The 14,501-nt window shown below is 36.8% G+C and overlaps 1 protein-coding gene across 2 annotated transcripts in view; it reads left to right on the top strand.

Annotated features, from left to right (window-relative positions):
* Positions 1–3,341: 3,341 nt before the first annotated feature.
* Positions 3,342–14,501, top strand: part of aqp4 (aquaporin 4) — a 15,169-nt gene continuing 4,009 nt past the window's right edge. Inside the window, exons 1-4 of one of the 2 annotated variants that reach the window (XM_067417110.1) lie at positions 3,342–3,373; positions 8,462–8,882; positions 10,036–10,200; positions 11,426–11,506. In XM_067417110.1, the coding sequence (XP_067273211.1) occupies positions 3,342–3,373; positions 8,462–8,882; positions 10,036–10,200; positions 11,426–11,506 (699 nt within the window). Of the gene's footprint in view, positions 3,374–5,486; positions 5,678–8,461; positions 8,883–10,035; positions 10,201–11,425; positions 11,507–14,501 lie in introns of those variants that run through there. The other variant, XM_067417109.1, reaches the window with a different exon arrangement.

Below are 14,501 nucleotides of genomic sequence, written 5' to 3'. Positions count from 1 at the left end.
CCAAGCATTATAATGGCATGGCAGCCTACAATTTGAAGCCTAAAAAAGTGCATCCATCCATTATAAAAGTATTCCACACGGCTCCACGGGGTTAATAAATGCCTTCTGAAGCAACACGATGCGTTTTTTAAATAAACTTTAACTTTAAACTTTAACTTTAATGTAACTTTAAATAAAAATGTGTCTGAAAGAAGAATGTCATATACACTTAGGATGGCTTGAGGGTGAGTAAATCATGAGGCAATTTTCATTTTTGGATGAACTATCCCTTTAAATCCTGATAAATTATTCATTTCTGATCTATTTAACATAAATCCCAGAATCAACAGTGGAAGATGAAGGCAAATCTGACCATCAGAAAATAAATAATCCCACAGCCAGGCTCTGTTGTTTTTTCCTCCATGCACTTTCCAGAGCTCTGAATTACATCATTATTAAAGAATGGAAAGCCGTTCATTCGTGTGTATAATAAGGCGGATTTTCAAATACATAGAGAAATCAAACATCTCCAGCCTCCCCTTCAAAGTCATTCCAAATTCCAACATAAAGAGAGAAATCTTTATTCTAAACTTTGAACAGTGCTTAATCTGGCTTGCGTTTTTGTGTATTTGTGTGCATTTGTATTCCCGTGACTTGGATTGAGTCTGAATATTATCAGGGATGACTTTTAATGATGTTATAATCCATCTGCCATAATGTAAGAGAACATATGCTTGAAGAGTTCAGAGAGGGAATGCGGGAAAGGAATGTGGAACACTGACAGCACAGTTAGTTAATTGTTCATCATTACTGCGGTTACTGCAGGACGAACATGGATCCTGGCAGAACCTGTATGGAAATGTTGTTTACACTTGTGTGTGACACACAAATACACAATGAGGAATTGTTTCCGAGTCTCCTGCTAATGAGCACATCGAGTTCAGAGATTATATAACAGATTCACACACTGCCCGTAATATACAGCAATGATATTCCATTATTTATTTAACAGACATCCCAGTGAACGTTCACGCATGTTCGTGTAATTTTGCCAATCCCAAATAGACAGAATTAAACAGCTGCTTTCCACACTACAATGACAATACTTCTGGCGGCACTCCAACACCCTGAATCCTGCAGCGTTTTCTCCATCGGCTATGATTCTCTTCAAAGGCTTTTCACAAACTATTTGAGCAAATGCATTCGACCTCAACCAGGAAATCTGTTGGATCCTGACAGACAGGCAGACATCACATTTTTCTGAGAATAAATTATTCACACAAACAGCACTCCTTTAGAGTTACACGTTCAGTAAGTTCAAACCCTGGTCAGTATGTGATGAAACTAACGTTCATTTGATAAGTTCTTAGCGGAAACACTCAGGTGGGAGGTATTCTTCACTTTACGCCCGGTCCAGACTGTGGCTCTGAGACCTTACAGCAGCACTCTGAGGTGCTGTGGTTGGAAATGATCGGTTGCTTTTTGCCTGGAGTGACTACACCTGACTCAAGAAACAAGCTTTTTTCATTCTCAAGGGACACACATCTAATATATAGTCTGTGTACCGCACAACGCATTAAAGGAAATCCTTGCATCAGCAATGAGACTGGGTGTTTGGATGAATCAGGTGTTTGGATGAATTACATATATATATATATATATATATATATATATATATATATATATATATATATATATATATATATATATATATATATATATAATTCATAATCATTTTATAATCATTAAATTCAGGTGTTCAAGTGACTTCCATGGCAACAGGTGTGTAAAATCAAGCACCATGCAGACTGTTTCTTCAAACATTTGTGAAAGAATGGGTCACTCTCAGGAGTTCAGTGAATTGAAGCGTGGTACTGTGATAGGGTGACATCTGTGCAATTAGAACATTTGTGAAATTTCCTCAGTACTGAATATTCCACGTTCAACTGTTAGTGGTATTATAACAAAGTGGAAGCAATTGGGAACGACAGCAACTTGGCCATGAAGTGGGAGGCCATGTAAAATCACAGAGTGTGGGGGAGTAACTAATGCAGTTGTGTAATTTAATTACAAAATATATGTAACTGTAATCAGTGTGTAATTCAATTACTTCTGAAATCAGTGTGTAATTCAGTTACTTCTGAAAATGTTAACGATTGCAAAGAGGGTTACATCTGAATATTTTCTGTAAAAATCTAGGATATGTTAAACAATATGAATTTGTTGCTTTGCCTGTTTTTGATGTGCACAGGTAGATTGGTTCTCATTTAATTTTGCATCGCACCACTATACCATTTTCATTTGAAAACGCATTTTTTCACATTTTTCCGTGTTTGTTTTCAATCCTCAAATAAAGAATCAAATGTTATGAATCATCGTATTGATTCATGATTCGGATCGCGTGTCAAACTGCCACACTGCTGAAATCACTTGATATTGGCGATCCGGATCATGAATCAATAAGCTGATTCATAACCGTTTGAATCTTTATTTGTTTTACAAACACGGAAGAGAAGACAATGCTGAATAAAGTCGTAGTTTTTGTTATTTTTGGACCAAAATGTATTTTCGATGCTTCAAGAGATTCACATTAATTAACTGATGTCACATATGGACTAATTTGATGATGTTTTTATTCCTTTTCTGGACATGGACAGTATAGTGTGTATACACTTTCATTGGAGGAACAGAAAAGCTCTCAGACTAAATATAAAATATCTTAAACTGTGTTCCGAAGATGAATGGTCTTACGGGTGTGGAACGACATTATAGGGAGTCATTAATGACAGTTTACATTTTTTGGGTGAACTAACCCTTTAATAATAATTGTTTTTACTGTATTTCCAGTAGTTCCCAATATGGTATTTTTATCAACACATGCTGAGCATAAGACTTCTTTTAAAAGCATTTTTAATTCTAAATGTCAGCTCTAGCTAACACTTCATTATGATGATACTATAGATAGATAGATAGATAGATAGATAGATAGATAGATAGATAGATAGATAGATAGATAGATAGATAGATAGATAGATAGATAGATAGATAGATAGATAGATAGATAGATAGATAGATAGATAGATAGATAGATAGATAGATAGATAGATAGATAGATAGATAGATAGATAGATAGATAAATAGATAGATAGATAGATAGATAACTTTGCAGTGTGTGATACAATGAGGAATGTGATTCAGGAATGTGAGTTATGTCACTGGTCTAGTCAATGCTATCAGATCAGATGTCCCGACAGCTTCATATCTCTGTGCTTTGGTCTCTCCGCTCTGATTTGACCATTACGCGCTGGTAACACGACACTGAGAGAGGAGCATACTGAGCTGACAGTCAGTCTGAGGAAGGCATGACAAGCTGTGGAGCCCTTGACGGATGCAGGTGAGTTTAAGAATCAAGAGCAATAATGCTAGATACTCCCATGATCACTACAATTGTACATATTTTCATTTGTCTTGTCTTAATTTTGTATTCTGCATTATGAACACGTAAATGCCCTAAATCATTAAGTGCCTTAATGCTTGAAAAAAATAAATGTTCAAATTTAGCCGTAAATGGAAGGGAAAAAAATGCAGATTAGACTATATTTGGTCCGATCTCTTAATTTAAAATAATATTGCATTAATGGAGAAGTATTAAAAACTTTCTTCTTCTTCTTTTTTTTTTTTTTTGTCCTGGTTATTCATAATGTAATTTTTTTTTTATTATGAGCTCACTGATGTATGAGGTTTAAACACAGGTCATAAATCAAAGATAAAAAAGGATATATTAGATATAAATATACCCAGGGAGTGTGAAGTGTCGTAGTACTAAATGTCATATATGATTTGGGCAGACATGTGCACTCTACTTATATTCTGGCATTCTTGAGGCCCATCTATTCATTTTCAAACACTGTTTTAAAGTCCTGGTGCTTCTTTGTTATTTACTTAGCTACTTATATTGCTATTGCTGTTGTACTAGTTTTATTTATAAATTATTACAAATGCATTGTATTATGAACACCTAAATATGTAAAGGTTTAGTTTGCCCCAAACTAAAAAATCTGTCATTAATTACTCACCCTCATGTCGTTCCAAACCTGTAAGACCTTCGTTCATCTTCAGAACACAGATGAAGATATTTTTGATGAAAGGAGAGCTTTATGATCCCTCCATAGACAGCAATTTAATTACAACTTTCAAGGCCTAGAAAGACATTATTAAAATTGTCCATGTGACTAGAGTGGTTCAACCTTAATGTTATTAAAAGACGAAAATTGTTTTTGTGTGCATTATTCAATTATTCATAAGGACATTATTCAACAATTTCTTCTCGCCTGTGTCAGTCTCCTACGCCGTTTACGTTGGCCAGCTCCTGCATCAGCATCGCACGCATGTGTTGTGGCGCTCACGTGAACAGCATCGGCCAATGGTAAGCCAAAGTTCTGCCATAGCGCTGACTTAACCCGGAGGCGATGCACTATTTACTACATCAACAGCGTAGGAGACGGACGCAGATGTAATTATTTATTTATTTTATTTTTATTAAGCCGTTATTTATTTATTTATTTTGCCCACAAAAAAAGTATTCTCATCGCTTTACACATTTCGTTTTAACCACTGGAGACACATGGACTATTTTAACAATGTCTTTACTACCTTTCTGGGCCTTGAAGTGGTAATTGAATTGCTGTCTATGGAGGGGTCAGAAACCTCTTGGATTTCATCAAAAATATCTTCATTCATGTTCTGAAGATGAACAAAGGTCTTACGGGTGTGGAAGAGCATGAGGGTAAGGTTATGGCAGAATTTTCATTTGTGGTTGAACAAACCCTTTAATTGCCTAAGGCTAGTTTTTTTTTGTTTGTTTGTTTTTTGTTTTTTAATCAAATGTAGTCCTACAGTAAATTAAAATTGTCAGAATAGACTGTACTTGGTCTGATCTCTTCATTTAAAATAATATTGCGTTGGTGGGGAAATATTATAAAGAGCCCCATTTTGCCCCGTTTATTCTCTTCCTCTGGTTAAAATGTCATTGCATTATTCATAATATATTTATAATTGTAACATGTTTTAACATACCTCACATCACATATGGAAAACGCTTTTATGTATTCTATTTTTCTGTCGGACAATGATGACAGTACACTCTCAGAAAAAAAGGTACAGTGCTGTCACCAAGGTACAAAAGTGAAAAGGTACATCTTTGTACCTTTCTCACCCCTAAATGGTACATATTAGTACCTTAAAAGGTACATACCAGTACTTTAGGAGTGCGTATTAGTACCTTAAAGGTACATAGTCGTACCTTAAAAGTACATATTAGTACCTTTTCGGGTTTGTACCTTAGGGTACCGCCCCAGTGATAGAAATGTACCTTTTTTTCTGACAGTGTAGGCTAATTCGCACCCTGATTGAACTTAGGCTAATAGTTTTGATCGGTGCACCGGGGAATAGCGCGTGCCGTGCGTGCGTGTGTGTGTGTGTGTATCAGAGGGAGGAGATGCTGAACACTCAGAGTCACACACATATTGATCATTAAAAGAGAGTGCGCTGTTACAGATCATAACGCCTACGGCGCGATCCAGTGGTTCAGATGTCTTGTTTGAGGTAGGCTACTTCTCCACTGAGAGGATGCTTGTTAAGGGATGAGAAAGGCGTTTTCGCGGGTCTCTGTTCCAAACAGAAGTTGTGGCTTTCTTCGGTAAGTTTGTCGATTTTGACTCAATAGTAAGCTGTGGTTTGTAACGTGGTTTCTTTGAGAATACGGGGTTAAATGTTCATATGACATTCAGTTGGGTTCACCTGTCAGGCAAGGCAACATCCCTGATCCCAGAAATGATCGTTTAAAATCATCCAATCGTCATTTTATTTTATAGAGAGCCGTTTAATGTAAACTCAACCATGGAATATTTATATTGCCATAGTTTCCGCCAAAATGTCATATTAGCCAATTTTTAAGAGGGTTTGGGTGCTTTTTAGTTGGTTGGGCTAGTTTATGCAGGATTTTCCAGCAGGGATATAAAAGCATCACTAATCAGTAGCCTATGGGATATTCTTCAAAAAAGTAAGAACCTCTGCAGTAGGCCCGGTTACATTGATGTTGATGACTGGAAACATAATACAAAGTTATCAACGTTTACAGTGATATTTATATCTTGTTAGAAACTATGGTTACCATGGTAATGTTTTGGTGTGTATTTTGTATATTTCACCACAATTTATTAAGGTTTAGTTTTTGTCCTTGTAATTAGTGTTGCTAAAGGTGTACATTCTTTATGTGTTTTGCTGATGTATACAGTTTCTGTTTGGTTAATAATAGATCCAGTTTGTTGTTGGAATTTTTCCGAGCCTGTGCTCTGTGGAATCTTTGAAAGGAGACTGAGGCTACTCTAATTGGATGAATTTCCACTTGGAAGGAGCAAGCAGATTAACTGCATGAAGAGACACTTTAAAACCATGCATAAATGAAAACACTATAACAGTCTTTTATACTATAGGATGGTTGAAAATGGTTCTTAGGACAAATTTGTTCAAAAGATCATCTCTAATCATGCTTGATCACATGATCAGGTTTGTAAACTTGTGGAGTTTATGTGGCTCAAAGACTTTCATTAAAGCGGTCATGACATGTGAAATCAAATTTGCCATGATCTGGCAGCCAATTGTAGCTCCTCTTCTTTATATTGAAATGCACTTTCCGCATTCATTAATACCCCATGCATCAGGTCAGGGGTTACTCTTTCACCGTAAATCAATGCATACAGCTGTCTGTTGAAAGCTTATTTTAGTTTATAAAGTTTCAAATATGGATAATTTTCTTACACAAACACATTGCTTAGCTTCAGTGGCCTGTTGCACAAAGCTGGTTTCAGTTGTTACCCAGTTAAGTTCGAGATTAGTTTGAGAAAACTTTGCTTTTTCGGGCTCAAGAAGGTGGTTTGGTTTTTATTAGTGTTTATCACCATGGTGATGTACACTACACGGCTAACCTGCTCTGGAGCAGGTTTAATTCTGGGTTTGCGATCGCAAACCCAAACTGGACCAATCAGCTGCAAGTAAAGATGCAATAAAGCCACACCCCCTGTTCCAAATTAAATAAGTTTATCATGAGAAAACCTTTGAAATAAAATTGTGCATCTTTTGGTGCTAATTATTTATTATATTTATATTATATGAATTACAATCACTTTGAATTCATATATGTTCATATAAATATTATTTTAATTGACAAGTAGCCAAATAGTAATATAATACAAATATAATACATGCATTCATAATTATTTTAAGCAACTTGTAATCATTTGAGCTCTTTGTGATAATTATTAGGCATATTTCTTTGATTCACATCATGCATTGATATAGTCAGAACTTTAAGCTGCCTTCTCAAACTGTCGCCGCAACATCAGAGTTCATTACTGCCTTGTAAACACATTTAATTTCATAATAATTTTCAAAACAATCTCTCAATCTTCAGAAGAGAAGTAAATTAAACGGACACTGTGATTGGCTGTTTGCCGCACGTGTCACACTTCCAGGTGCACGCACTTCAGGGTTAATCGCTAACTCTGGATTAAACCTGAGTTGACAGAGAAAGTTTATACCAAGCTTTGAGAAACAGTAGAACTTGATCTAAACCAGGTTGGATTTATCTGGATTTGTCAACTCTAAACCTACTCTGAAACTTTGTTCAGCTAGCTTCATGCAACAGGCCTCAGAAGGCCTTTTTATTAACCTCCTGGTGTCATATGGATTTATTTTATGGTAGATGGATGCACTTTTTTTTTGCTTTAAAATCACTCGTTTGCGTCTTTGTACAAACTTTCAGAAGGATCCCAGCGTCGGAAACAAGTGGATGGTTTATTTTAATGCCGTCCTGGATCCCATCAGAGGATTATATGTTTGTTCAGAGCACATTGTTTTGTCAGTGAGGCACAGTGTAATGAAGGATTTGCAAAAAAAAACTTTTATTGAAAGATGAAGCAGCAAACTGTTTCGGCTCTGACAGCAGCTGCATCACAAGCCATGAGTAAATCATTTCATGATGCTTTGTCAGTAAAGTGCTGTCAAATCAATTAATCGTGATTAATCGCATCCAAAATAAAAGTTTGTGTTTACATAATATATGTGTGTGTACTTTGTATAATTAGTATGTATATATACACACATGCATGTATATTTAAACATTCAAAAAATATATAATATAAATTATTTAAATATATATACAGTATATACATGCAAATTTTTCTTAAACATACATATATAAACTAATTTTGATTTTATTTTTTATTTTATATATATTATTTATTTTATATATATATATATATACATATATATATATATATATATATATATATATATATATATATATATATATATATATATATATATATATATAGAAGCATTTTCACTTAAGGTCTTAAGGTATAAATCACTGTATGGGGAAATACAGATCAACAAAAATAATTATCTTATTTTTTTTCTTTAGGAGGTGCGTGTCGTCTTGCTCATGCAATAACAGTGTCATGGCAGCGTTCAAGGGTGTGTGGACTCAGGAATTCTGGCGAGCGGTTTCGGGGGAGTTCTTAGCCATGATAATATTCGTGCTGCTTAGCCTTGGATCCACCATCAACTGGGCAATAAAACAGGAGAACCCTCCACCTGCTAACCTCGTCCTCATCTCTCTCTGCTTCGGTTTATCCATCGCAACCCTCGTCCAGTGTTTCGGGCACATCAGCGGTGCCCACATCAACCCGGCCGTTACAGCGGCGATGGTTGCCACACGGAAGCTGAGCCTGGCAAAGGGTGTTTTTTATTTGTTGGCACAATGCCTGGGGGCGATGGTGGGGGCAGCCATCTTGTACGGAGTGACACCAACATCAGTAAGAGGAGGATTGGGAGTGACTTCTGTGAGTGTTTTTAATTAGAGGGATAGTTTAGGGTGACCAAACGTCAAAAAAAATGGACATTTTGGTGATAGATAGTATTTTGCAATATAACAATTTTTTATTCAGGGGGCATAAATGTATTGAAATTAATAAGGCATCTTTGTGTAAACTTTGAGTATCTCATTGCTGGGTGCGAGTGTCCTTGTTTTCGCTAATCAAAATATGGTCACCCTAGGATAGTTTCTTTTTTCGTCCATCCATCCTGTTCTTCAAAATATCTTCCAAAAATGTGTTCCACAGAAGAAAAAGTCATACAGATAAGGGTTGAGTAAATGATTTTTGGTATTAGGTGATCACTTTTAAAACATCTGTTTAGACGTTCGATTAAATTCATCAGTACTCAACATGAATTAGGCGTGTCTCATTAGTGTGAGCCCTACAATTTGTAAGTGTTAGGTACGGTGAACCAGTAATGCAACCACATTAAATTAAACCACAACACAACAAAATCACCACAAAACAAACCACAACAGAAATCGCCACAACAGAATGGAATTAAACCACGGACACACAACGGAATGCTCAGAATGCTCCCGACCACGAGGGGGCTCTCAGAGTGCAATAAAGTTAGTTTACCTCGCCATTGCTCTATAGATTGGCCAGTCATACAAAGATATAAACACTACGATTAGTTTTAAGTGTGTAACCATTGTATATCAACATGAAATATCAATTCAAACTCACTTACATGCATTATAGCTGCATAAATACTTGCCGAAGTACCATAATCGCGAGTAAAAACGTTCACGAGTATAAATATGCAGCTATAATACATGTAGGTGATTTTTAATTGATATTTCATGTTGATATACAATGGTTACACACTTAAAACTGATCGTTAGTTTGTTAGTGTTTATATCTTTGTAAGACTGGCGAATCTATAGAGCAATGGCAAGGAAAACTAACTTTATTGCACTCTGAGAGCCCCCTCGTGGTCGGGAGCATTTCCGTTGTGTTGTCGTGATTCCGTTGTGTTGTGGCTTAATTTAGTACGGCTGCACCACTGGGCCAATGTAGTTAGGGGCCTCCAGGAGAAGGATTGAAAAACACTGGTGTCAAGCAAGTTGTCAATAAAGTTCACTCTATACAAATAACTCGCTATCCCCCCCTGCAGGTTAACACTGAAATCTCCACGGGTCATGCCATTGTGATAGAGCTCATAATCACGTTTGAGCTTGTCTTCACCGTCTTTGCCACTTGTGACCCCAAGCGCAGTGATCTTAAAGGTTCGGCAGCGCTGGCTATTGGTCTGTCGGTGTGCATCGGTCATCTGTTTGCTGTGAGTATTTGTTGTTGTTTTTATTTGTGCCACTAGAAAACATTAAATTATTTGTGTAAAATTGCATTGCTATACATTTCAAGCAATTTCCAAAGCATGTTTCTCGTAAGCACTTCAACTATAGCTAAAATGTTCAATCCTGCACTGCCAAGCACATTTTTAAGCAGTGCTTGAAGATCTTTATCCTATAAAGATTAGTCTCTTGAGGTCTATCTGCTTAGTTCTCCTTTGGAGAATTCGTAGCCTAGCTACAATCCCAAGCGATAGTGATATTTCCATGCCAATAATCCCAGCAGAATCTGCAGATGAGGTGTTTATATGAAAGCTCATTTGTGTTGCTAAGAAAGTTGGCATGAGAGTGGGATGTCCTCTACATGCCCTCATGTATTTAGGCCTGGCACTGAGACAAAAACTACTTAAGACCCTTTAGAGCAGATTTATGATTTAAAGAGCCAAACCACTGTCACTCATCTGACTCATTCCTCACATCTTTTCCTTTTTTTATCTTCTCTCACTTTGTTTCTTTGTATTTCTTCTGCTCCTTTTAGAGTCTCTTCTCAAAATTCCAACCCAGGCCAAAATAAATCACACAAAAATAAGTCTTTATTAATTGATAATCTGCCCCATAATCATAATTTGTTAGTGTTATACTGCAACAAGTGTTATTTTCAGTGAATTGTATCAACCTAAAATTGCTGAATTGTAAACCCATGTTTGGTCAAATAAGGACAAACCCGACAGTTGGAATAAAAATGCAATTAAAATTTAAAGTAACTGTATGTAAGAAATGTATTTCAATTAATCATAAAATGGCACTGATATGTCACTAGACATTAAGAAATCATGTTAATTTCAAATACTTCTCTCACTGACAACAGTAGGATATTGTCATTTAAAAGTTGTTGTTGCACCCCTTAACTGATGTTGATGTTTTGGCCTGAAGCTCCACCCTCCACCTATCTACCAATCACAAAGTCAGTAGTGATTCGGCATCCGGGGGAGGGGGATACACCACTCTGCAGTCATTTGAAAGTGATTGCAGTACCAGCTTTGGCCACAATCTTACATACACGGGTTTGTCCTATATTGACCCAAATATGGGTTAAAACAACCCAGCATTTAAAATAACAATTAGAGTATGAAGTTTAAGTATTTTTTTAGGGTTGGCACAATGAGCCTATGTTGCAAAATTCATAACAAGTGCAAAATGTTTTGTCTGTTTCAGATCCCGTTCACTGGAGCCAGTATGAATCCAGCTCGCTCTTTTGGTCCTGCGGTCGTCATGGGAAAATGGCAGGACCATTGGGTAAGATTTACTCAATATCCTCCATGTTTGGATAAATAAAGGAACTGTATGTAAGAAATGTATTTCAATTAATCATAAAATGGCACTGATATGTCACTAGACATTAAGAAATCATGTTAATTTCAAATGCTTCTCTCACTGACAACAGTAGTCCGGCCAGGATATCGTCATTTAAAAGTTGTTGTTGCAGCCCTCAACTGATGTTGATGTTGTCATGTTGTGTTTTGGCCTGAAGCTCCACCCTCCACCTATCTACCAATCACAAAGTCAGCAGTGTTTCGGCATCCGGGTTGCCAGATCTGCTCTAGTTACCACAGCTGCAGCTACAAACATTCCTGCTGATCCTGCAGACTATCTGGCAACCTCGAGTCAGGGGGGATTGGGAGAGCGGATAGTGATCGCAGTACCAGTTTTGGCCACAAACTTACATACACTTCCTTTAATGATTGAAAAAATGGACGGCACGCCAGGCGCATGGTCCGAAAGGGTTGTACCTAGTCTCTTAATGAGTCATGGGTGTGTTTTGGGCATAATGTGCAACAAACCAATCAGTGTCTCATCTCCTTTTCCCTTTGAAAGCACCATGGCAGATTTGCTATTTACATGGTGGTATTTGCGAGCAGAAATACTGAACGCCTCCTTTTATTTTTAATATTTAAAATGCTGCACGTCTCTGTGTGTGTAATAAGCAGCGTGTATGTGCGTTATGCGTCTATAGGTGCATATTACTAACGCAAATAAATAAGACAAAAAATACTGTTTAGACCAGGTTTTGTTGGTCAATGTCGCAGTCGTTTTCAGTTGCCTCAAAATAGCAACGAGCCAACAATGCACCTGAACACACCTCGTTTTCAGACCAGCATGCCCATGGGTGAACAGATGCAGTGTTGAGGGAGCTGAGCGAGGCTGCTGGAGCGATTGTTATGTAAACACGGCTCGCGAGCAGCGGGACTTTTATTATGAAGGGACACAGTCACCGGAGCCATTTCCGCTTTTCTGGTCATGACTTTGAGGTAATGCAGCTCTATTTATTATTAGATACATTTAAGTGTGTTTAACCCTTAAATGCATGACTGTTTCGCCAAACATTCTTACATATTCAGGTCGTTAGCAACCCGGATCTATATTTAACAGGGATAGATCTCTTCCTATTGCGATGATATATAAAACTCCTGATGTCAGAGTAAGAATAAAATAAAACATATTTCGTTACCTTTTGGAGCTTGGAAGGGTTCAGATTGAGCCGATGTTTAATACCATCATCATATGTCCTCGTCAGAGTTTGTTTACCAGTGCATTCAGCATCTGACTCATAATATACATAACTCATTTTTAAAGTCTTAAAAAACAATTTTTTGATCACTGACAGCTTCTTGACCACATCCATCATCAAGTGAAATTGACACTAATATTTTATAGTGTTTAGTACTTGCTCTCTGCAGTAAATCACTAAGCCATTTCAAGTTTTGCAGATTATAATTATTATTGTTTCATTTTCTGTCAGAGGTAACTATAAGTGAAACATCACTTCATCATTGCTTATCAGACATTGCCACCTTGTGGAATAAAGGTTAATTGCACCCTATTTTGTCATTATAGATTATATTATTCATTTATCATTGTACACAAAAAAAAAAATATATATATATATATATATATATATATATATATATATATATTTTTTTTTTTTTTTTTTTTTTTTGATTAATTTTTTGATTTAATTTTTTAACGCAGATATGACGCGATTGACAGGCGACTTCCTCAGACGTCCCGGCTCCTTGGTTAAAATAGCAATTTTATCACAATTTACAAATAGTTGGAAACATTTGGGATATTGTAAGAACTCAACTGAACAAAATATATAACACTGGCCTCGTGGTTTTTGGATATTTTACTGCAAAAATACTACATAGTGCACCTTTAATTGTTGAACAGTGTGAAACGTGAAGCAAGATATTCCGGGATTCAGTTAACCCAGGGTTTAGAATGAATCATTTCAAAGCCCTATTAGGTTCTTTCTGAACCCTTCATTAATATTTGTGTGCATAAACATTGAAGGTCAGCAAGGCCTTTGCTGTGATTGATAATAGTGATGAGAATTTGATTCAATGCCAAAACTTTTTTAAGAAGAGAATTTTGGCTTTGTTTCACTCCTACAAAAGAGCCTGAACTATATCTGGCGCAAGAAGACATTTATCTCTGACCTACCACAGACCTTTGGCACGAAGCTTGATATACTGGATCAGTTCATTTTGAATATTTCAGTGCATTATAATATGTATTGAACTGTTGTATAAAAGCTTAATACTCTCTATCCGGCTGTACTGAATATCAGAAAGGCTGTGATTAATGCCAGTGCATATATAGTAGCTATCTTGCTTGTGTGAAATGTCATTCCACTTGAAATATTAGAGAGCAGTCAGAAACCAGACAGATGTGGCATTCAAAATAACACGGGTGCATGACACTTGTTGATGTGCTCCCCACATGCACATGAGTGTTCTGTATCTTCATGAGCGGCGCGTCTGAGTGACTGCTGCTGTCATCGCGTTTGATGCAGGGTCTCCCCACTGCAGCTGTAATATTAGAAAGGTCAAAACATTTCTTTCATGGGGTGTTTACCACACTTGCAGCATGCTACACACAGTGCCCTTTTCAAGGCGTTGGTGTAAGTTTCATCAGTGAAAGATTTTTAGAGATTATGAATGAAAGAAATACATCAGGCGTGAAGCCACATGGAGGCCAAACTGGTACTGTTACACTAATGAGAGCTGCTGGTGATCATTATACTGTATATATAATCATATGGATATTTTTGAGATAAACAAAATGAACAGCATTTTTGTGCAGCGCCGTCTGGGGTTGTGTAGGGTAAACGTATCTGGCCTGTGCTATGCAGCCGGTCACACCCACTTCTATTTGTATGTCAGAGCAGTTAGAAATCCAGTTTTGGCACACTTTTGAAGTCAATATCCTTGTCACATTGATAAAATGC

The sequence above is a fragment of the Pseudorasbora parva genome, chromosome 15 (genome assembly GCF_024679245.1).
Source record: "Pseudorasbora parva isolate DD20220531a chromosome 15, ASM2467924v1, whole genome shotgun sequence".
NCBI lineage: Eukaryota > Metazoa > Chordata > Actinopteri > Cypriniformes > Gobionidae > Pseudorasbora > Pseudorasbora parva.
This window is presented reverse-complemented; position numbering and strand designations above follow the sequence as displayed.